At 42.8% G+C, this 24,573-nt stretch overlaps 1 protein-coding gene across 1 annotated transcript; it reads left to right on the top strand.

The window, feature by feature from the left end:
- Positions 1 to 19,731: 19,731 nt before the first annotated feature.
- Positions 19,732 to 23,991, top strand: LOC148872938 (GTP-binding nuclear protein Ran-3-like). The gene is made up of 8 exons (XM_088970761.1): positions 19,732 to 19,851; positions 20,096 to 20,165; positions 20,588 to 20,644; positions 20,745 to 20,862; positions 22,600 to 22,689; positions 22,819 to 22,998; positions 23,099 to 23,176; positions 23,625 to 23,991. Exons 1-8 carry the CDS (start codon positions 19,849 to 19,851, stop codon positions 23,692 to 23,694), a joined length of 666 nt encoding a protein of 221 aa, XP_088826887.1. The 5' UTR covers positions 19,732 to 19,848; the 3' UTR covers positions 23,695 to 23,991.
- The last annotated feature ends 582 nt before the right edge of the window (positions 23,992 to 24,573 follow it).

Genomic DNA, 24,573 nt, shown 5'->3' with positions numbered 1-24,573 from the left:
CAAAAGAGAAAAACACAAGAAAGATATATTAACCTACTACTGTTTAAGGAAAGAACAAGTTAACCCTAGAGAAATTCTGAGCTCCTGAAGATCAGCCTAGTGGTTGAGAAAGATCCTAGCTAATTCTCTTTTGGAACCAATGATGCTTGATGCTTACCACTTCATGTAATGATCCCGGTTTTGCTTTACTGACTAGAGAAAACAAACTTTATTTTGTCCTCCAGACCATAACGCTAGTCCAGAGTTCAAAATGAAGGGAAAGAGAGAGAGCCCTCTGGCTTTGGGTTCGACTTGTCTAGTAGGGGTGATCCAGCTCTGCCTGAAAATTTATGGGCTTGGGCCTACGTTTTATGTTGAGACCCAACCTGTAATGTAATATGGGTTTATATATTTTGTGTAAATATTTTAGTATGGCACATAAAATATATTATATATAATGCTTTTATTACATAAAACCGATAAAAGTATACACAAATTTAGTATACATTTTATGCAATATAATTAAAAAGCATATATAATATATCTAATATAATGTTATTTAAGTCATAGGCCCAGAAGCCTGTCCCACGCTGTCCAGGCCCATGTAGACCTGGACCTAGGCTTTATATTTCAGTTCAGGTCTGGGGTCCAGGCCTGGCTCATGATCACCCTTGTTGTCTAGGGACTGCAAAAATAACACGTAATTAATAATAGGGTTTGAGTATGATGCTGGAAAGACATAATATTACAAAAACTCGCAACCAATCAGCCGGCATCATAAAAACAGGAATCAATCAGGTGGATTTTCATCAAAAATTAAGCGAGGTTGTAATTGGTCAAAGCTTTTTTAGTATCATGTCTTTGGCATTATAGATTTTTCCTTGATGATAGGATAAATCCCTATAAGGGGTATTTTGAATCAGACCGTGATTCAAAGGGTAGCTGGGCCTTAAACCAACTCCTCTGAATCAGATTCGGAATAAAAAAATAAAAAAAATAAAAAAAAACATACAAAAAAAGCACCATACAGACTAACGTATATCGATACTTTGAGCCTTGGGTCCAATTGCCTTACATGAAATTTATTTCTATTCTTAAGAGACCCCCATCGCCTCTTAAATCTTAATTGCATGAATTTTCTTTCCCTTCGGGGGATTAGCTTTTTACCCCCTCTATTGCTCTTGACGAGCTAATGTGTCATGGTAAGCTTATTAGATTGCTACCCAATTCGTTTACATGCTTCCATCCTAACTTTTTTAAAACGGTTCAATCATACACACCAGTAGTCAGTAGACTTATTCATGGGACGGGTTCAGGTCGGGTTTTGCCTCTTTATAAACAGAAAATTAACAAATTTGAGCCTGCATATATAAAGCCTGAAATTCGATTTTGACAAATATTTTATAATATATTAATTATATATTATTAATAATATATTATATAATACTTATTTATTATTAATTTTACTATTATATATTATTTGTATTATATATTTAATATTATTGACAGCCGGGCAAACCCATCGGGCTACCCAACCCATAAACAGGTCTACACACTGGTCATCAAATTTCAACCATAAAATCCCATGTATACCGTAAGCCAACAATTAATTACCCTAATTGAAAGTTAATAATCTAATTCGAATGATGGTATTACTGGAATTTGGTTTACAAAACTCCAACTGATAGTGCAATAAGCATCATTAATTAGTTACTATCTTAAATCATCACGTATCCACTATTACTAGATTAGTTAAAAGAACGAATGTATTAGCTAGTTGGGATGTTTAGGATGATTTCAACCTGATTTTCCAGGCATTTAGAAAACAATCTTATTATCTTAATTAATTAGGGTAAATTCCACTTACCTTCCGTAAGTTTTTCAAAAGAGTTATATGGACCACTGGAGGCCTTGTTTTTCAAAAAATCAGTCCCACTATGATATCGAAAAGGCATGATAGCTAAAAATAATTATAACCAATCAAAGAGTTCACATGTGCCCCACAAGGGGGCGCCCCACAATGCCCCACAGCACATCCCAGCCTTGTATTGGGAATATCTATAGATGACAAGTACAAGGGATGATGGGACATCATCGGGAGATATTTCTAATACAAGACCGGGATGTGCTGTGGGGCATCGTGGGGCATCGTGGGGCACCCCCTTGTGGGGTGCAGATGTGAACTCCTAATCAAATAGTATCTGATGGAGTGCGATCCGGCCGGTCTTAGCTGTCAACGACCTTGCTTCTGAACTGAGTAGCAGGGAACTTGAAAAGGAGGAGATGAGGAAGCTCCGGGGGGAACCCGGTGTAACGGCTTCGAAGCTTAAGTTAGAATCCTTCAAAAGCAAGATAAAACCAGATAGCGCAAAGTTTGCATACCTTGTTTGTTGGGGGTAGGGGCTCTTATAATCACTTCGCGCACTCGCTCCGAGGCCCTTGTTAGGTCGGGTATGATTACCCTTGCGCTTGTCAATTCAGCCGTCGTCCTTTCTGTTGGGACAGAACCGTCACTGCCTAACTGTCTATCTAATTGGAGATGGCAGTGTCAGTGGCGGTGGCAGGTGGTCGTTTAGAGTGCGGCCGCCAAGCGACAGATCCCAAGTTAGTCAGGTGCGGCGCCCTCGGGCACGGACTTCCTCAGTGTCAGGCATGGTACGACTTGTTTGGTTTTGGTGCCCAGAAGGTGATGCGGAGTGGTGAGCGAGGCGAAGTCTTGAGTTCGGAGGTATCTATAGGCAGGTCAGTTCGACGAGGTGTATCCTGAACTGTTACAAGGCAGGCCAGTTCGGCGAGGTATACCCCGAGCTGTTACAAGGTTGGCCAGTTCGGTGAGGTATATCCCGAACTGTTACGAGGTTGGCCAGTTCAGTGAGGTATATCCCGAGCTGTTACAAGGTTGGCCAGTTCGGCGAGGTATATCCCGAGCTGTTACAAGGTTGGCCAGTTCGGATTACTCTGGTTTTGGGCCAAGGGTGAGTTCGGGCCCCCCGTAGGGAGTTCGGTCCGCTGGTGTCCCCTTGTTCACGCCTTAGGCTTGGCCCTTTTGCCGAGCTGTTGTTTCTGCCATGTGTCGCATAACTGTGAGGTCGGGCCAAATCTTCCTTCATCAATTGCCCCCCACTCCTCGCGCCAAGGGTCTTGCCCTGGTGTGGGGAGTTTCGCGAGGTAGTAGGTAGATTTGTCCCGTCCTTCAAATCTTGACTGCGCGAGTTGATTTTGCCAGGGTTCTTCGGTTTCCGAGAAGGCTGGAAACGTGCCTACTCATAAATGCTGATGGTTGTGACAGCGCGCATTTTAAATTTCAAAAATTCGCGCCGCTGGGACGTGATAGTGGGTTATTCAAACTTGAAAAAAGCGTGCCACTGCTGTACGTGCGCGGGCGGCTATCAGGGAGACGTGCGGCGCAGTCAGTTTCAGAAAGACGCGTGTCGGTGCGACATCAGTTTCAAGAACGCGTGCGCTGACGTTTCGCTCTTTTCGGAAAGACGTGCGCCAATCACGTCTCGACGTTATGGGACATGCGGTCAGCGCAAACGTGGGCCGTCGGATCGTCTTTGATCTGCACGGTCGGTTCATGGTTACTGTAGCTATAAATAGTGGGGGACCCCAGTCGATTTGTCACTTATGCGGTTTGTCTACTGAGCTCGCGTCCAACTTTTCAGCTCACATCCAAGTTTTTTCTAGCTCGCGTCAAGGCTGGTTACATAGCCTTCAAGGTTCTTTGGCTTGTTCCCATCTCTGGAGCCTTTAAAACTTTCTTCCGGTGAGTACCTTCCTGAATCCACCTTTTCCTCAATGTCTAGCTTTGATAGCTCAGACGACTCTTCAAGTAGGACTGACGTAGGTTCTACAAACCGAGCCGTATCCCCCGACTGCCTCAGCGATCCTGAGGTGGAACTCGAGGACTATGAACCTGTGGGCCGAGCCGCTTCGGGCAGTTTGGCGTCTACCTCTCGTCGAGGTCGGATGCTAGACAGGTTTGGTCCCTCGACCATGACGCCTGAGGGGCTTCAATCTATACTTATGTCTTACAACCTTCCTGGGGGGTATACATATTTTGTTCCTTCGGGTAGCTTTCCTTGGGAACACGGTCCTGATGAGATCGTGATTTTTCGAGAACAGCTCGCTGCGGGGTTGCGACTTCCTTTCCACCCCCTTCTCGTCGAAGTCATAAACCACTTCAGTGTCACCATTGGCCAACTTCATCCGAACTCTATTCGGAACTTGGTGGGGACAGTTTCCCTTTTTTGCGAGCAAAATTTCCCCTTAGACTTAGAGATATTCTCCTCCATCTTGATGCTCAAGAGACAGGCGGGTTCTCTTCATGGGGGAAGACGGGCGTATTACCTTTCTCCTCTCCAGGGCTTTAAGCTTCTACACGATCTTCCTAATAAGGTCCCGGCATGGAAGCAGGACTACTTCGGTGTGTGAAGTGCACAAGGATGGCCCTTTCAGACCGGGCGGGGTGAGACCGCTCCTGATTCAGGTGTTACTCTCGATAAAGAGACGGTGAAGGGCCTCCGGCAATGGGCACAGCAAGGTTTAAAGTGCCATCACTACTTAATGGAGGCCAAGCTTATTGCGGCCGGCCTGAGTTTGGGTAGGTTTCTAGCTATGCGGTTTCTTGGTTGCTTTGTTCCTTCATTTTTTCTGATGTCGAACTCATTTCTGCAGGTGTGATGGACGCGGAGAGAACTCGTGGGGGGCGTCTGTTCCAAGGTATGAAGAGGAGGAAGCGGGTTGCCAAGCGAACTCGTACCGAGCTGCCTCTGGATGAGGAGCCCCAAGTTCCAGACCGCACGCTGGAGGATCTGCCCAGGGAGCCCGAGGTGACTCCACCGATGCATGAAACTGCCGGGGCGCCTTACGCTGAGACCACTCATACGGGCGCTCCTGTATACTCAAGTGCTCCTGCTCACTCTGGGTCCGCTCATACGCGAGCTAGACCCTCGGGTTTGGGAGCTCAAGGGGAGTTCAGGAGCGTGTTGACGTCGAACTATGCTCTTCAGAAGAGTAGGGAGGCTACTTTCCCTGAGGAGATCGCGGCGTGGACCGATCTTCCTTTGAATCAGGTCGCCTGCCGCACCGTAACACATGCTATGGTGGTAAGTCAGATTCCGTCTGCCTTTTTCATTTTCTATCGCTTTTGCTGTTATTGCTCACTTGTTTCTTTTGGTAGGTGAATTCTTCGATTCATGCCTTAGTAGCCCAAGTGGAGAGGAGCTCGCGACAGGCGCGAGCTACTGAGGCTGCCACCCATGCTGCTGAAGAGGCTTTTCGTGCTGCAGAGGCGAATACCCGAGCTGCTGAGGCGGCCACTTATGCTGCAAAAGAGGCTGCCCACGTCGCAATGGCCATGCAGGCAAGGTCTCAGCGTGATGCCGAGGCCATGGGGGTAGTTGTCAAGCACATGGCAGACTTGAAGTTGGATTTGCAGCATCAAGTCGAATATCTTCAGGAGGACATCAAGGAGAAAACACAGATTTTTTCTCAAGGCATTGAAGACGCCAAGAAGAAGGCCGTTGAAGACTACATTGCCTCTCCGCGTTTTGACGATCTGATGGTGGATTCTTACAGAAGGGGGTTCAAACTGAGTAGGTGGATGATCCGGAACACTTACCCCGACCTCGATGTTAGTGCCATATCCACTTCGCGTATAACTCAGGACATGGCCAATGCTGCCAATGGCAAGCTGGACTCTGAAGGAGAGGCAGGGCCTTCGGGTGTTGTTGAAGTGCCTTCTGATGGCGAAGAAGTAGCTCCGAGCATGTAAAGATTTTTTTTTTTGTAAGTCCCTTCTGATGGCCAATGTACTCCTGTTTCTTGCAACGGAATAGAATCTTTTTGCCCAAGTGTTCCTTTTCCCCGAACTGATTCTTTGTTGAACTAAATATGCCACTTTCTCGTCCGGGTTATTATACTTCCGTGACCTGTTTTGTCGCGAAGGCTTTTGCAGCGAACTGATTTTTTGTCGAGCTGATAATATGCCCGACTTTTCTATGCTTGTTTACGTTGAGGTTCCTCTTGGCTCTGCATCGTGGCCCATAGGACCTGATTTCGTCCACTTCGCTTGGCGGTTTATAGGTAGTATCGCCTTAAGTTCACGATGTTCCACGCTCGAGGTACTTGTTTGCCTTCCAAGGTTTCGAGTTCGTATGCCCCCCAGAGCGCTCTCTTTACTTTATAGGGCCCTTCCTAGTTTGGTCCAAGTTTGCCCACGCCGAGTTCGGGCACCATAATCTTACGAAGGACCAGGTCGCCGACTCGGAAGTTTTGTTGCTTTACTCTGGCATTGTAGTAGCGAGCTACCTGCTACTGGTATACCGCTGTCCAGATGTGCGCAAGGTCCCTTACCTCGTCCAATAGGTCAAGGTTGGTACGTAACTCATCTCCGTTTATCCGATCGTCGTATGTTTCTAGTCGCAATGTTGGTACTTCGATTTCCGCCGGGATCACTACTTCAGTGCCATAGGTGAGGTTGAAGGGGGTTTCTCCCGTGGCGGTTTTTTCTGTAGTTCGGTGAGCCCACAAAACACTTGGTAGCTCTTCGGCCCACAATCCCTTAGCTCGATCCAGACGTGCTTTTAGTCCGCGCAAGATGGCTCTGTTCATTACTTCCGTCTGACCATTTGCCTGCGGGTGCGCGACTGATGTGAAGTTTTGCCAAATCCCCATGTTCTGGCACCACTCTTAGAACTTGATATCCTCGAACTGCTTGCCGTTGTCGGAAATTAGTACCCGAGGTAACCCGAAGCGACATACTATGTTCTTCCAAAAGAAATTCTGTATGTTTCAGGCCGTAATAGTTGCCAGAGGTTCGGCTTCTATCCACTTCGTAAAGTAATCTACTGCAACGACTAGAAATTTTCTTCCACCTATTGCTGGTGGGAATGGCCTCAGGAGGTCGATGCCCCATTGTGCAAAGGGCCACGGGCTGGCGAGGTATTTGAGGTCGAGGCAAGTTGATGGTAGATATTGGCGTGCTTCTGACACTTGTCGCATTTTCTGACGAGCTCGACAACTTCTGCCTTCATCGTTGGCCAGTAGTATCCTTGTCGAAGTGCTTTTTGGGCGAGTGCTCTGCCCCCCAAGTGTCCGCCGCATAGGCCTTCATGAGTGTCGCGGAGTACGAACTCGGCTTCGGCAGGTTGCAAGCAACGCAAGTAGGGGAGCGTGTAGGACCGTCGGTATAACCGTTCGTCTATTATGACGTATTTGGCTGCCTGGCGCTGCACCCTCTTGGCCGCATTGCGTTCTACAGGGAGTGTTCCGTCTATCAAGAATCTCGCGAGTGGGTCGATCCAGCTCGGCTCTGCTTCCAGGACGGGAGCGACCTCCTCTGTCCCCCCGAGAATACTAGGCCGAGGTAAGTCCTCTATGTACACGGTTCTCATGTTGTTGTGACTTGTGCTGGCTAACCGGGACAGAGCGTCGGCCTCAGTGTTCTCTGACCTCGGGATTTGCCTGATGAAGTGTGACTGGAAGTTGAGCAGGGCCTCTTTTACTTGCACCAAATATGCGATCATGGAGAGCTCACATGCTTCATACTCGCCCGTAACTTGGTTGACCACGAGATGGGAATCGCTGCAGATGACTAAGTGTTTTGCCTTTACCTTTCGCGCTAGGTCCAGCCCAACTATCAGTGCTTCGTACTCTGCCTCGTTGTTGGATGTTGCAAACTCAAAGCGTAGTGTGTATTCTAATTTTGTGCCGCCCGGGCCGCATAAGACTATTCCAGCCCCGCTGCCTTACCGGTTCGAGGAACCATCCACGTGAAGGATCTAGGGCTCCTCACCCCAGTTCGCGTTTCGCCTGACCAGGAGAGATGCCACCATGGCTGCTACTTCACGGGGTTCAGACTCTATTGGCTCGGGAGCTCCGGGTTCGCCCGAACTGGGGACCTTGGGCTCGACTTGTAGGGCTTCGTGGCTGAAAGTGCACTCGGCGATAAAATCTGCCAAAGCTTGGGCCTTAATAGCAGTTCTTGGCTTGTACTGGAGGTCATACTCGCTGAGTTCGATGGCCCATTTCGTCAGTCGACCGGAAACCTCGGGTTTGAGTAAAACTTGTCTCAGAGATTTGTCAGTCAGGACGATGACGGTGTGAGCCTGGAAGTATGGGGAGCTGCTATCATCAGTGCATATGCTAGCTTTTCTATCTGCGGGTACCTTGTCTCTGCTCCCTGCAAAATTTTACTAACATAATAGATGGGTCGCTGGACCCGGTCTGTTTCTTTTATTAGTACCGAACTGAGCACCTCGTCGCTTGCCGAGAGGTACAGTTCTAAGACCTCGCCCTCCTCGGGCCGGGCTAAGGTCGGCACACTAGCGAGGTAACCTTTTAGCTCATCGAACGCAAGCTGGCAGTCCTAGGTCCACTCAAACCCTTTGCCTTTGATTGCTTTGAAGAAAGGTAGGCAGCGGTCTGCTGATTTGGACATGAAGCGGCTTAGGGCGGCTATGTGGTCGTTTAGCCTCTGAACTTATTTTACTTTCTGAGGTGGTCTCATATCTAGAATGGCTTTTACCTTGTCCAGGTTGGCCTCAATACCGCGCCGATTGACAATGTAGCCTAGGAATTTGCCCGACGCACATGCGCCACTTGCCGTTTGCCTTTTTTACCAACACCGGGTTGGCCACCCAGCTCGGGTAATGGACTTCCCTTATGAAGTTTGCTGTGAGGAGCTTCTCGACCTCCTCGTCGACCGCCCTCCAGCATTCTGGGGCTAAGTTGCGTTTCTTCTGTCTAACGGGTCTGACAGTTTGGTTCGTAGGGGTTCCTCGACGGAAGCTCCGATCTGAAGTGTGCGAGCTGGGTCCGTAGCCGAAGTCGGGATTGCGACTGTTTCCTCTGTGGGCGAAGCTTGTTCCCCACCCTGCTCCGTAGGCCGCTCTAGTTCAAAGTCGTCGACCGCCTTGGTTTTTCCCTTCAGGGCGGCAACATAACACTTGCGGGACTCGAGCTGGTCGCCCCGCGCTACCCCCACACCGAAGTCCGTAGGGAACTTCATGGCCAAATAGTAGGTGGAGACCACCGCCCGTAGGATATGCGTGATCGGCCGCCCTATTATAGCATTGTATGGGGAGGGGGTTGTGACCACCAGGAAATCATGGTTGAGTCTAACCGCACAAGGCCATGTGCCGACTTCCACAGGTACTGCTATTTTTCCGAGGGGCCTGACTTCCTCTCCGCTGAAACCCACCAGGGGAGTGTTCGCGGGCTTCAGCTCGCTCCTCTGTAACTGTAGCTGGTCAAATGCCGATTTAAAGAGGATGTCCGCTGAGCTGCCCAAATCTACGAGTACGCGTCTGACCTCGAAGTCGTTGATCCTTAGTTTAATGACAAGCGCGTCATCATGGGGGTAGCGGACTCCTCGCGCATCGTCCTCCGTGAAGAAGATTGGTTCTTCGGTCTTTGGCCTCTTTGGGGGGTTCCGTTCTTCGAGGGCCGCTTCGCGAACTGAAGTCCGGGCCACTGCCGATGTACACCCTTCTACCACCGAACCTCCCACAATTACACGGATGGTTCCCCGAACTGGCCTCTCTTCCGGAGGTTGTCGCTGCAACGACTCAGCAGGTCTGCTGCCAGACTCGGGGGCATCCTTTTCGTGCTCCCCTTGCCGACCTGCCTTACTGTTATTATTGTTGTGTTGTACAAAGTTTCTCAAGTATCCGCGATGGATGAGCCCCTCTATCTCGTCCCGGAGATGATTACACTGCTCGGTACTATGACCATGGTCTCTATGGAAACTACAATACAAATTCTTATTTCTCTCGTTCGGATTTCCCTTTAGGCGAGGTGGCCACTTCACGTATGGGGCGTCTTTGATGTCATTAAGATCTCGGTCCGCCTTGTGTTTAACGGCGTGTAATCCGTCCAAACTACTAGGGGAGCTCGGAACGACTGGTTCGGCTTCAACTCCCGGGCCGGGATTTTTCTGTCGACTGGGTTGGAGAGCTCACCTTCCCTTTTTCTTTTCTCGTTCCTGCCTTCGGTTTGTTGGTTGATTTCTTCCTCTGTCCTCATGAACTTGTCCGCGAGCTTGAGGAATTCGGCCACGGTTGTGGGCTGGTTAGCCACCATGTGCCATTTGAATTCTTTGTGCGTTACCCCTCTTTTGGCCGCTGCGAGCTGCACTGCGGGGTCCAACCGCGGTATCTGCAAGCATGCTTCGTTGAATCGCTTGATGTAGCCCCGGATGGATTCTCCTTCCCTTTGGACTACTCCGAAGATGCTTTCCTCTGTTCTGGGGCACTGTTGGCTGGTGACAAAGTGTGCAGTGAAGACCTGCACTAACTGGGCCCAGCACTTTATCGACCCGAGGGCCAGGTTCCTGTACCAAGTGTAGGCTACCCCCCTGAGGGTTGTGGTGAAGGCCATGCACATGCACGATTCGCTGGCCCTGGTGAGGTGCATTTGGGACTGGAAAGCATCAACGTGGTCGTTGGGGTCGAAGGACCCGTCGTACCTGTCCAGAGGTGGGAGCTTGAAATTTCTGGGTAAGGGGACCGACAGGAGTTCTGATGCGAGGGGGGAAGGAACCAAGAGAATCGGGGTAGCTCCTACCTCGTCCGAGCTCGTCTCTTCTTTGCCTCTGAGCTCTGACAAGACACGGGTGTCGGTTCGGCGACTTCGTCGGCGCCTTCGTTGTTGAGTGGGCCTTGTACTGACGCTGCTGGCCTCCATGTTGCCGAGCTCGATGGGCTCGGAATGCTGGTAGTCTGCTGTCAGGGCGCCGAATCGGTTTTCCGTGAGCGGGAACTCGGGCTTGGAGCGCCGAGGTGCCGATCTCGCGGGCGAGGTTCTCGACCCGCCTGCAAGCTGCGAGGCGGGGATAATTTTTATCTCTCTTCGGCCTGGGGACGAGGCCTGGCTGTTAGGGGGGTTCTGGGGCCGGGAGGCCTTTCCTTGGTGGGGGCGTCCATCCTACGGGGAGGCCTTGACCGGCCTCGGAGCGGGGTGGCGAGGTGGAAGTTGGGGGAACTGCTGTTGATGGTGATACTGGGAGATGTTGTGCAGCACTTGGTGCTGGTGAAGCTGGTGCTGCTGGAATTGTTGCATTTGGGCTTGCATTGCCCGCATGCACTGCACCAGGTCGTCCAACCGGTTTTGGCTGGCTGCCAGGGGGACGGCAGTCAGTTCAGTAAAGGTTGTCTCAATAGGGGGAGGAAAGGGGATGCTTGTGGCAGGAAGGTTTACGGGCGCCACTGCTTGTGGCGCGTTCAAGCTGGGGATCCCATCCACCGAAAGGGGGATGGTGAACTGTCCAACGCACACCACGGGGACTTGAAGTTATTCCCCGGTGGTGTTTGTCTCCGTGCCACGTCCGACGTTGCTGGAGGAGGCCATGAATGTTGGGTTTTTTTGAAGAAAAGGGGTTATGGAAAGAAAGTTTGGAGGGAGGCTTTTTGAAGCATTCCCACAGACGGCGCCAATTGATGGAGCGCGATCCGGCTGGTCTTAGCTGTCAACGACCTTTTTTCTGAACTGAGTAGCAAGGAACCTGAAACGGAGGAGATGAGGAAGCTCTGGGGGGAACCCGGTGTAACGGCTCCGAAGCTTAAGTTAGAATCCTTCAAAAGCAAGATAAAACTAGATAGCGCAAAGTTTGCATACCTTGTTTGTTGGGGGCAGGGGGCTCTTAAAATCACTCCGTGCACTCGCTCCGAGGCCCTTGTCAGGTCGGGTATGATTACCCTTGCGCTTGTCAATTCGGCCGTCGTCCTTTCTGTTGGGACAAAACCGTCACTACCTAACCGTCTCTCTAACTGGAGATGGCGGTGTCAGTGGCGGTGGCAGGTGGTCGTTTAGAGTGCGGCCGCCAAGCGTTAGATCCCAAGTCAGTCAGGTGCGGCGCCCTCGGGCACGGACTTCCTGAGTGTCAGGCATGGTACGATTTGTTTGGTTTTGGTGCCTAGAAGGTGATGCGGAGTGGTGAGCGAGGCGAAGTCTTGAGTTCGGAGGTATCTATAGGCAGGTCAGTTCGGCAAGGTGTATCCTGAACTATTACAAGGCAGGCCAGTTCGGCGAGGTATACCCCGAGTTGTTACAAGGTTGGCCAGTTCGGCGAGGTATATCCCGAGCTGTTACGAGGTTGGTCAGTTTGGCGAGGTATATCCCGAGCTGTTACAAGGTTGGCCAGTTCGGCGAGGTATATCCCGAGCTGTTACATGGTTGGCCAGTTCGGCGAGGTATATCCCGAGTTGTTACAAGGTTGGCCAGTTCGGATTACTCTGGTTTTGAGCCAAGGGTGAGTTCGGGCCCCCCGTAGGGAGTTCAGTCCGCTGGTGTCCCCTTGTTCACGCCTTAGGCTTGGCCCTTTTGCCGAGTTGTTGTTTTTGCCACGTGTCACATAACTGTGAGGTCGGGCCAAATCTTCCTTCATCAGTATCATAAAAGTAGTAACCAATCAACTGCTCATCATCTAAGCTTTATCTAAACTATATGGGATCTAAGGCTGCAACTTGGGTCAGGTTGGCCTGAACCCAACCCGAAAAAAGTTGGGTTGGGTTGGGTCGGGTTGATGCTCAGGTTAGGGTTAGGGTTGAAATTCATGAACTTGACTTTACTTTCAGGTTGGGTTACGGCTGACCCCTTAGGCAACCCGACTCTATAGTACATGTCATAAATAAAATATATGTGTTGTTGCACGATCTGACTACTCCTAGCTGTAGGACGATCTGTTCACCAATCGAACAACAAGCTGAATGAATCTACAAGATAGTGAAACAGAGAACCTGGGGTGGCTAACTCGGCGAGGTCGCTCTGATGCTTAAGTTAATATATGCGAGTTGAATGCTTTGAGAATTCGAGAGCTTGAGAGCTAGAGAATAGAGTGATCATGCGTACCTTGTGTCATTGCGGTTGGTGCCTTTATATAGGTATTGTTTGGTATTGGCTTCGCACATCGCATCCGAGATTTCTAGGAGGTCGTGCCTTATCGGTCTGAAATCCTCGGAGGTAACTGCTATGCACGTTGACCATCCTCCGAAACATTCGGTATGCGGGCCAACTTCAGAGAAACATGCGAGTGTCGAGGTATGCATGCTGAATTTGTTAGCGAGCACATTTCGTAGGTCATTTCCTGGTCCTTAGTTAGATCGGCAAGCCCTCAAGTGAGGTCGCACCTCACGTCGAGGTCACTTTGGCCGGTGACGAGGTGCTGCAAGCCAACCTAAGTTGTGGTCGAGGTCGCCAGGTCAGCGATAAAGGCAGGTCACTAGGTCGGGGCGAAGACGAACTATGATCTGGAACTCCAAATCATCGCTTAGGTGGCATCTGGGTGTCGTCGTCTAGATGTTTCGGGATGCCATGTGCCATGAGGTTACTGGAGGGCCAAATTCGACCTCATCAATATGTTAGATGTAATATATAATATACATTGATTTGTTTAGATGCATAATATTTGTATAGCCCCCACTACATAGTATCATGTATTTCTTTTAAGATAATCACTTCACTTAATCCTAATCAGGAAGACTAAAACCTTAATAACATTATTTTATGTTTTTTGAAAATTTTATTCTTCATCTCCTCTCTGTTGTTTGTTGCCCATAAAAGATCTATCATAAGTCATAACTCATAATAAACTATAGTCATTTCTATTACTTGTTTTTCTGAATTTTGTACCAAAAGAACAAAATAAAACGTCAACAAACAAATACTAATGAAACATAGGATTAATATATGTGGTGAAAGTTGAGTTAAGATCTAAAATCGAGAAATTCTATTAGGTTTTAAGGGATGGGAAGAAGGTTGGATTGGGCCCAATCCGAAGCCATTCATGTTGGGTTGGGTTGGGTTGAAGGAATTTAGTTAGGGTTAGGGTTAGGGTTGGGGTTTAGAACTTAGGGTTGGGCTAGGGTTGGCCTCAACCCAACCTAACTCGGCCCGACTTGCAGCCCTAATGGGATCAACTACATGAATTAGGTTTCAACATTCTATTCTCTTCAATGTCGTATCCATTTTGTTAAGTTGGGTGCTTAAATCATTCATTACTTAACCTATGTCCTGTTTTGGTTTGCCCTTAGTTCTTTTAGATGGTCTTTGATCCACATTAATAATCAACTTAATCTTATTTTTTCTCATTTTATCACTTATTTGAGTCCCTGTTGGGTTCTTTCATATCACTTTATTTCTAACCTGGTACTTACTAGTTGTTCATCCATCTAAGTATTTGTATTTCCGTCACACTATACACAAGGATTCAGATTAGTTAAAATTCTTACCCTTTCGGGCATCATAGAAATAAACTTTTTGCCACATATGTTTGTGGATTTTGAGGTACTTAACTCCGTTCTGTTTATAAACTAGTGAATGACCCCGTACTAAGTACGGTGAATCACTAATGTTAAATTATTTAAATTATTTAAATTATTAAATTTATATTTATTAATACTTTAAATAATTATTAAAATTTCAAGAAATATTTATGTCAAAAACTAGTTTTTCAATAATTATTAGAATATGGATAGTTTTCTTTTATTATGATACGTAGAGGGTTAATAATTAACTGAGATTGATAGAATGCAAGCATAAGTGGTTGTGGATAATCACATTTGTATTGTCTGCATTTTTTTAGGAATGGATTGAAAATGGTGGTAGTGGGTTGTGGGTTTTAGCAACAACTTCTCAGAAAATGTCATGTGTCTAGCTTTACAAAAAAATGAGAATGCCATGTGTATGAATGGTGGTGAGTTGTAGCCTAGTAGTGGGTTGTGGGCTTTAGCAGGAAATTCTCAAAAATTGTCACATGTCTAGCTTTCTAGAAAATGAGAAAGCCATTTGTTTGAATGGTGGTAGTGGGTTGTGGGCTTTAATAGCAACTTCTTAAAAAATGCCATGTGTCTAAATTTGAAAAAGCCACGTGTTTGAATGTGGGGGTTGTAGTCTTTGATGGTGTTTGGTAATTTTTAATTGTTTGGCTTATATGGTGCTAAGGTGTAAAAAAATTCATACAAAATGTTTAAAGCAGATTTTGTCTCATTTTTCAAGACAAAATCGTACAAAACGTCGATTTCATAAACGCTATCGATACCAAACAACCCTTTTGTATATCAATGACATGTATAAGTAGCCTTTATCATTTTTCTCATTCAGGGGATGTTTGACAACATGTTTGGTTTTGTTTCTGGAAAGAAAAACAATTGCCACATCAACAAAATTATATTGTTTTTTGCTGATGTGGTTGTTTTAAAAACAAAATGAAACATGTTGTCAAACACCCCATCAATCATTCACAGTGATAACTAGCAAGAGATTTGGGGGGCATTCTTTTTTCAGATTTTGATAGGGGAAAATTGGTCAATGGGATTTTGGTTCCCATTGACCAAGAATCCCATATTCTTTTTTTATTTTTTAGATTTATGTGGGGACTAGGGAAAGTTTATATTTTTGTGTATCACTTATCTAGGTAAGTGATACCCATCTCCTAGGTCGGTAAATAATTGTCCCACCTAGGTGGAAGTTGCCAACACTTGAATGGGACAAAAATGTCATTTTTAATAATGAATTTTTATGGCTAAAATGGCCATTGCATTATTTACATGAGAAATAAAAGAATATGGGTAAATGTACTTACCCAGGTAAGTATTTCCCAGGAAAAACTTACCCATGTAACTGCATTTACCCGGGTAAATAACTTATTGAAAAGCGAATGGGGCCTTGAAGAGTTTCATGTTTTTACTAGAGACAATCGAGTATAGACATCTATGAGGTAATAAAATTAAAAATGAATCTTCAAGCTTGGTAACTAAGATTGTTTCCACATATGATAATAATGGAATTTGTGCACAATTTCATGACTTTTTCATCCAAACGAATTAGGTTTATTAATTTAGTGATGGGTTTTTTAAGTTTTTTTTTTCATGAAATTCATAATTGTCCTTATCTATCATAAGTGCTCATAATTTAACAATTGATATGGTGTTAACCCAAATGGAACAATGAAACAAGATTCATGTAGCCAACCCCATATAATAGGTGTAAGACATAGATAATGATGATGACGATGATGATGATGATAAATGGTGTGCACATATATATTGGTGTAAGACTATAATGAGAGGAAAATGTGGGCCTAAGGAGCCCAAAACATCGTTTCCACCTAAAAAAATTATTGGGTCATTTACATTTAATAGTAATTGTGAACATGCAATGCATCATGTGAGCCATATGCATATGAGACCTACTGGCCTACCATCAGCAGCTGACATGGCATATCATGACTGATCTAATGCTAGAAAAGCACACTAATATGATGACATCTACATGATAGGTTCCATGTGGGTTTGCCAAGCAGCTATTAGAAAAATATGATGCGCAACTTTTGATAACATTTTTTTTCTGATGCTCACTTTGGAAGGAGTACAAATACAAATTTGTAGAGTACAAAACTTCGTATTTTATATGTATTTATACTCTTTCCAAACTGAACTTGAGACTAAGCTTGGAAGGAGTGTAAATACACATATATAGAGTGCAAATACATATAAAATAATGCAAAATACAAAGGCTTTGCACTCTAATTGCATTTGTACTCCTTCCAAAATGAGCTTGAAGTGCAAATCACAAATTCATTCAATCCTCTCTCAGTTCTGATACATTATTATCCACAATGGATTTTATTCAACCTAATTGTATAATACATATAAACACTTAAATTTTATATTCGGTTTCAATATATAAAGGTTATGACTTATGAAATCTAATATCAAACTCATTCGATTTCATTTTTATTAATAATATATGATATATACAATGATTATTTTTATCTTGACATGTTAATGCCATTCAATATTCAATTGCAATCTGAATTTATTTTGAATCTAAATATAAATGAATCAAATTTCGATCTACCTTATATTTGATTGATTTGATCCATTTACAACCCTGGTTTCCTTATCAAATTTTGAATTTAAATCCCATCAAATGCAATTTAGGTACTTAAAAATCCACCCATTTTACATGCATGGACACATAGACACAGATTTATGTATTCTCTAAGGAACCATTAAATCCGACTAATAATATTTAATCGATCCAATTTGGATCTAGGTATAGCTCATTTGAATCTTATTAGTTTCAGTCACTAGTGAGTACTCCTTAATCGCTGAATCCTATTTTTTTAATAAATTTGAAAGGGGCTACACAAGATGGGGTAGCACGTCTCCGAGCATCACAGAAACAAATAAATTCAAGTTCTTTGGAAAGCTCACTAGTTGATAAATTAAAATTATTACCCACAAGATGAATAAGCCAATCTGCAGCTTGGTTTACCTCGTGGTAGACATGTTGGTACCTAATGTTAAGATCCATCTGCTCGCTGAGACAATGGCATTCTTCGATGATGTGCTTGAGACTCCACAACGAAACTAGCATCCTCCCAAGGCAGTTGATGACAAGCACATTTAGTAATAATCGGAAGACCACGAAAATTGAGGGCAACATTATGAGTTTCCAAGCTTCAGCCAAGTTGATGGAAGCATATCCAATAGGCTTTCACAACCCTCCCAACATAGTTTCTTGCAATGAAAGCAATGGAGCAAAAGCTGTTTTGCCCACAATGGGTAGTTGGGTACTATTAATTTGGATGATTTCCCCACGGAATGCACCCCACACACACATGGGGCATGCTCCCTGGGGAACCCATTCCCACATCCCTCCCATGGGACATTACAATTGTGCATTTGGAATATTTTATGGGGAGATGCAAGGTTCAAAGTATCAAAAATGCTAAGTGTATTGGAAAGAGAATTTTAAGAGGTGTATCGGAATACGCCTTGGATATGCATGTATATCGGAAGTATTCATATACTAAATTAATATATTTTAATGGTTTTATGAAGAAATGCATCATAGTTAATTATAATTTCATTAAAAAACCTTGTGTAACTATAATTTATAAATTCTAATTTATAAGTTTTTAAGGGATGGGAAAAACTCAATTATCCTATCCAACCATAAAACATGCATTAACACAACTTCTATGTGAAAATATTGTTAATAATGATTTATTGTTTAAATAATTGCTATTTATTTTTTTTTATTTTAAAAAATTACAAAAAATAAATAGACATTGTACAATATATTCAAGCTAAAGAAATTTTAATTGCTCTTAGGTTATGATAAATCATCCATATATCTTTAATATATTCAATCATTGTGATTAGATCATAAAATATGATTAATTAGCATTTATTTTTTAATTCTAAAAATATAAAAAATAGAAATAATATTGAAGAAGAAAATTCAATTGCTCTATGGATATGATAGATATCCATGGATCTAAAACACATTAAGTCTTTATAGGTAGATAAAAAAATTATATTTTTAATTTTTTTGTTATTTAATATTTTCCCAGATTAGTTCATAAAATTTCCATAAATATACGCATAATACAAAAAAGCGATTTTTTGAATATAAGAAATATAGGTCAACATAGATTTAAACATTTTCAAGTATTCAAGAAAATAAATCACAAGATATTATGAAAATTAAAAAAAAAACTTATTTTTACCATATTTCTTTCAAATTTTAAAAATTCTTCAAAAAACGTTAATAAGGATTTCTTTCCCCTTTTATTTTTTGTCTGTATGTTTTTCGTAGTGTATCCACCAATATGCTATTAATACACCCTCGATATGGCCCGTTACAATTCGACACAGGCCCGATACGATGAAAAAAAGGATGATACCATTGATGTGGGAATGGTGTTCTATGGGTATGGGTGTGGGAACGATTTGTGGCTAGCAAATTTAGAGAGTGATCAGAATTTGTCTATAACATCCTTATTCTCTTAGGTTAAGTTTGCCCGTGCTTATTTGGAAAATAAGTGCTTAAAAATAATTTTTTATTCTAACAAATGATCATAAAACATTTGTGTATTCACCTAGGGGTATTATAGGTATTTTTTAAAATATTTGGCAGGTCAAGAGATGTCAAAAAGGAAATAAGTGTTTATTAAATAAGTACTTAAAAATTATCCCAAATTTTGAACTTCTCAAATAAATACTTATTCTTCAAGTTTATTTCCAAAATGCTGATAAATGCTTATTAATATAGTTTGGATCCAAGATAAATGTTTATTCAAATAAATTTATTTTTAATTAATCACTCTCAATCTTGGCCCTAAGACTGTCTACTTTGAAAGAAAGACAAATGCCCATGCTTTTCTTTCAAACCAAATAAGGGGGGTTAAGGCGATAAAAGAAAGGCAAATGCGAGCTTTTAGGCTATGTTTGGTTTGAAGGAAAAGATATAGAAAGAAAGAGAAAGATAGGGAAACCTGTATCCCTTCCTTTCCCTACCCAACCAAATATGACCTTAAGGTTATGTTTGGTTTGAAGGAAAAAATAAGAAAAGGAAGGGAAACGTAACTACGTAAGAAAACCTATATTCCCTACCTTTTCCTTCAAACCAAACACAGTGTAAGTTTTTAAATCAGTGTCTGGTTCGGTTTGACTTTGATAAATGGTGCATCCGCATTGGCAACAAAAGATCACGGATCACTACCCGGCTCAAGATCGAACACAGAAGAGCCTGAGTCCGGCGTAGAATAAAATCAGATGCCAATCAAACGCTTCATAAAGATGCCGCCAAAGGAACGCTAAATAGTAGATGATACGAATTCAAATTCAAATGGACGGCTCAGAGAATCGCGTCAGCTTAAAGCTACGTCCGAGACTCAAGATTATTTAGGGATCCTCGAACCCCCTCCCCTATAAATACTCCAAAATCCTCTCTCCCTCTGTCACGCTCTTTCATTCTCTCTCCACGCTTCGCTAATCTCTCTCTCCACGCTTCGCTAATCTCTCTCTCCAATCTCTTTACTGTACAAAGGAATTCTAACCAGCGAAACCATTGACGATGGTAGACTTCGTTTCCATTTTATATCTGTGTCTCATTTGTTTCTATCCCTTCACTGGGTTTTAGCCTTTGTCAGCTTGCATTTCGTTCTGCCTATCGATCTTCTCTTGTTTTGTTTTTTTGGTTGTTTGGTCACTGTTTTCTACTAGGGTTAGGGTTTTGGGTTTCTCTTTTTCTTTTTTTTTAGTACTTGATGATCTAGGCAGAGGCTTCATGATTTCTTTTCCTGTTTTATCTTGTCATGCAGGCTTTGCCGAACCAGCAGACGGTCGATTACCCGAGCTTCAAACTCGTCATCGTTGGTGACGGTGGCACAGGTATCGATTTCTTCACTGTATTCACTTTCAAATACCCAAGCTTCAAGCTCGTCAAATAAGGCTTTGCTTGGATAAATCTTATTAAAATTATTTTTTTTTTCTCCCGGGTTTCCGTAACAGAAAAGCAAAATGCGTTTGCTAATGTGATTTTAGATTAGAAGTTAGATTCCCCAAAAAAGTGGGTAGAGTTCTTCATTTTTTTCCCAGACGCATTCTTTTACTTGTTGAAGAAAATGGTGCTTTTCAAGGTAATACGAATCCCGCCACTGTGCATGTGTGCCAGACTAAGCCACTGGCGTATATATTTTAAAAGCCGACTAGCCGAGTTGGAAAAGATACCCTCTGCTTGGAATAAAACGCTTTTTGAATTTGTTTTTGTTACTAGTGGTTTTGATTCAGTCGAAAGTATTTGAATGATGCAGGGAAAACAACTTTTGTGAAGAGGCATCTTACTGGGGAGTTCGAGAAGAAGTATGAACGTAGGTGACTCTGCCATGATGTCATTCCATCTTCTAGCATTTTTTGTTTAAATCCATTCGTGTATTTGATTGATTTTGTATTTTTGGTTGTTGTAAATAGCGACTATTGGGGTGGAAGTTCATCCTTTGGACTTTTTTACAAATTGTGGTAAGATCCGGTTCTATTGCTGGGACACCGCAGGGCAGGAGAAATTTGGTGGACTTAGAGATGGATACTAGTAAGTATTAATTACTGTATATGAGTGTTATGCTTTGGTTGTTTGCCAAAGGGTCTGTCAAAGGGTTTCTGGTAAGCTTACCCAAGAATAATATGTTTGAGAAGCTATGGTAGAATTCCATTATTTTTAACAATTGTTAGAAAAGTGAACATTTCCTAAAATAAAAGATGCTTAGGTTTCAAGTAGCAGCTTTCCCTATAAAATTGGTTTATTTTCTGTTGCACTATTTTTCAGAGGAACATGTTTTTGCATTAATCCTTTTTGCCCTATATGATTGCTAAAGAGCTGTGGGGTAATTCTAATTCCCAACTCCTAAGCATAGATTACATAATTATGATATCTCATCCTCTGGTGACATTATGTCATTTTGTTTTATCTTTGGGCATTATTTTTTTTTAAATTCGTGGTTTTAATGTGGATTTATTTTCATAAAATTCCATTTATGTGATTCTGGTAATCATACAAGTTTAGAGGTGTACTTTATTTGAGTTAGGATCTGCTGACCACAACACATTGCTTGCCACTTTCACCCAGATGTACATTGGGAATATTGGTAATATAAAGTAATTTCAAGAGATGTTCCCAATGTGCGGCTGGATGAATGTGTCCAGCAATGTGTTTTGGTCAGTAGATCCGGACTCACTTCATTCTGTCTCTGAAGGCATATCTTACATTGGAATGGCATTGTTGAGATTGGAAGAGAGTTTTTATGGTATTTATTGATGGTGTTTTTATCCGTGCCTTACAAAATCACGCTTTGTATCATGTTGGATCAAAGAAATGTGGGTTGCTTGGAGCTATGTTCCATGCTAGTTCTTTTTGTGTTTCATTCATCGTTCTCGTCATTTGATTCTTTGGGAGGAAGATTGCAATATTTTTCTTCCATTTGTCCATTGATTTTTTATGTTTATTTCTTCAGTAGGAAATGATTCAGTTTGATTGAGTATTCTCATAATAGCTTGTTTGAGGCTTGGTAAATGCTGTCTATATCATCTAATTTATATTCACCTTGGGTTCCAATGTTCAATTTTCTCTTCCATTGCCATTGCTCTCTTTGAATTAACATTCGTTTCTTGATACTGGGTTTGGTATTTTGATATTTTAGTCTGCAATATGCCTTCTTTCTATTCACAAAGCAACATGCTTGATATGTAGCATATGCAGGATTATCATTACTTGAAAATGATATTTCCCATATTGGCTCATCTGCTTGAGTTGGTACAGAAATAGTTTTGCTTCTGCAACTTGGGGGTTGTTGGTACTGGGCATTATTCATAAAATTCAAATCTATTGTATGTTATAGATGCCTAGGTGCATGGGTTATCCTTTTCCTCTTGTGTATCATGTAAACTTAGTCTGATACATCTCTGGGTTTGATCTTCTTGTGAGATGGCCATGTCATCTCCTTGTACCTCCTCATGGCCATGCCATGTTCTTGATCACTACTATTTTCTTTATCTTATTTTAGCAATGCATTTTCAAGTCTAGGATACTCTTTCTGTAAAATGTTAATTTGATAATCATCTCATGATTCATGTATTCAGATTTCAGACTGAGATTTCTGGTGCATTCTTGTGTTCACTCTTTCATGCATTTAGCAGGACATAAAGTTTTTCTGATATTTTCCAATTTTGTGTTACTGATTTTGTAGGGTAATATTTTGGACCTACTAGTTGCTGCAGTTTGATACCTGGTATTAAATTATTCTGTGTACTGAAAATACTATCTGCTATGCAGTATCCATGGACAATGTGCTATCGTTATGTTTGATGTCACTGCCCGACTGACGTACAAGAATGTTCCTACATGGCACCGGGATCTTTGTCGGTGAGTGGAATAACTAGTGTTGTTTTTCCCTTTCTCATTTTACCTCTGTAAATGTTTTTATGATCATCATCCCTTCAACCTATTGGCTACTATGTTTCTGAGTTTGTCTGTTGATGGTTGTAATTGCAGAGTGTGTGAAAATATTCCCATTGTTCTGTGTGGAAATAAGGTTGATGTCAAGAACAGGCAGGTGAAGGCAAAGCAAGTTACATTTCACAGAAAGAAGAATCTCCAGTACTATGAGATTTCGGCAAAGAGCAACTACAATTTTGAGAAGCCCTTCCTTTATCTTGCGAGAAAACTTGCTGGGTAATTCAATAATATTTTAATAATCTTATGTTCTATTTTTGCTTTCAGGATCTTGCGAGCAGTTGTAGTGAATCTGTACTGAGTTGTTTTCGTGGTGTAGGGATCCTAACCTCCATTTTGTTGAGTCTCCTGCTCTTGCACCTCCCGAAGTGCACATTGACTTGGCAGCACAGCAACAGTAAGCATTTGCCTCTGCCTTTTACATAGCAAAAATTAAACTACTGAAATAATCAAAATCTTGTTTTGTGATGTACTTGTGACATGCATTCCCATTTGGAGCAGAAAATTTGATATGTAATTCACCTGTTCAGAGGTTGGAATGCACATTGATCAACCCTTAGAGAGGAGCCCGTTTATCCATTTTTCTCGGAAAATAAATTGGTGCATTTTGTTAATATATCAGTGTTTCCAAACCAAGTCTGTTACCTGGATGGTTGAAGTTGAACCACTAATGCAGACGACTGTCATGATCTCTCCTAGGTTTTAGATGTTGATTTAAATGATTATTTTTTGGGGGGTTGAACCCACTAAATTGGTTAATACTCTAGTAGTTGCACTAGTTTTGAGAAGTTTTTATAGTCTGTTAAGTCTCCTGACCTTCCTATGTGTAATGATGGTTATCACAGGCACGAGGCAGAGCTTGCTGCGGCAGCTAGTCAGCCTCTTCCCGATGACGATGATGATGCCTTCGAGTGAAGGGATTGCGGCACCGATTGTTAGAGCTGGAGTTTAAAAGAGGCTAATGGCCTTCCCAGTGTCTGTTTTCCCTTTGTTATGAATTGGGTTGGTTCCCAGATTTTATCAAAATAGATGAATGCTTTGCTGTGTCAAATGTTGAGGTTAATGGTTGCTATTAGTAAGAGGGAACACCGAAGTCGTTGAAATTTGTAGGTGTTTGTGGGAGAATTCATTGTTAGTGGAACGCCCCCAGCTGGTGTGTTATTATTAAATGATCGCACAAAAGGTCAAAGAAGAGGATAGCATTTCCCATTATTTGATTTTGAGTGGGTTAACATACAACATCACAAACATTATATCCTGCTTGTTTTCAGGGAAAAAAAAAAAAAGAAAACAAAAGCCACCTTTGCTTCCAAGGTGAGTAGTCTACTTTATTCTTCCTTCAAATAATGAGGAAATTGTTACTATTATCTATTTTCTTTGTACTTTTTACCTGGAAAGGTCTGGCTAGATTAATATGATCACGATTACATATATATTGAATTTGATCAAGATGTGTGGACGTCTTTTTTCGACTTTTAAGCTGTGGAGAATTCTATAGTTGAAAGGGGGCATAATTAATGTGTAATCTAATCCTTTGAGATAGAGATGGGATCTTGTGACAGTAGTAACTAAAAATATCTAAATTTCATCAATGGGAGTCTGCTAGTAAATGACAAATTTTTTAAGTAATTGTATTAGTTTTAAAATTATGTTGATTGTTGGAACTTTACTAATTTAATCATTAACGGCTGTTAATTAAATTGATGGTGATTTATGGCTCAATGCAATTGTATAATGATTTCATTAATTATTAGCCAGAGTCTCTGTTTGAGTTATATTGTTACCATTTCTCAT

This window comes from Nelumbo lutea, chromosome 2, assembly GCF_056320005.1.
Source record: "Nelumbo lutea isolate HS-2025 chromosome 2, American lotus-T2T, whole genome shotgun sequence".
NCBI lineage: Eukaryota > Viridiplantae > Streptophyta > Magnoliopsida > Proteales > Nelumbonaceae > Nelumbo > Nelumbo lutea.
Note: the sequence above shows the minus strand (reverse complement) of the source record. Positions and strands in the feature narration are given on the sequence as shown.

Coding starts and splice junctions, on each gene's coding strand:
- LOC148872938 (XM_088970761.1), top strand. Junction 20,645..20,744: donor GTTCGAGAAGAAGTATGAAC/GTAGGTGACTCT, acceptor TGTTGTAAATAG/CGACTATTGGGGTGGAAGTT. Junction 22,999..23,098: donor CTTGCGAGAAAACTTGCTGG/GTAATTCAATAA, acceptor TTCGTGGTGTAG/GGATCCTAACCTCCATTTTG.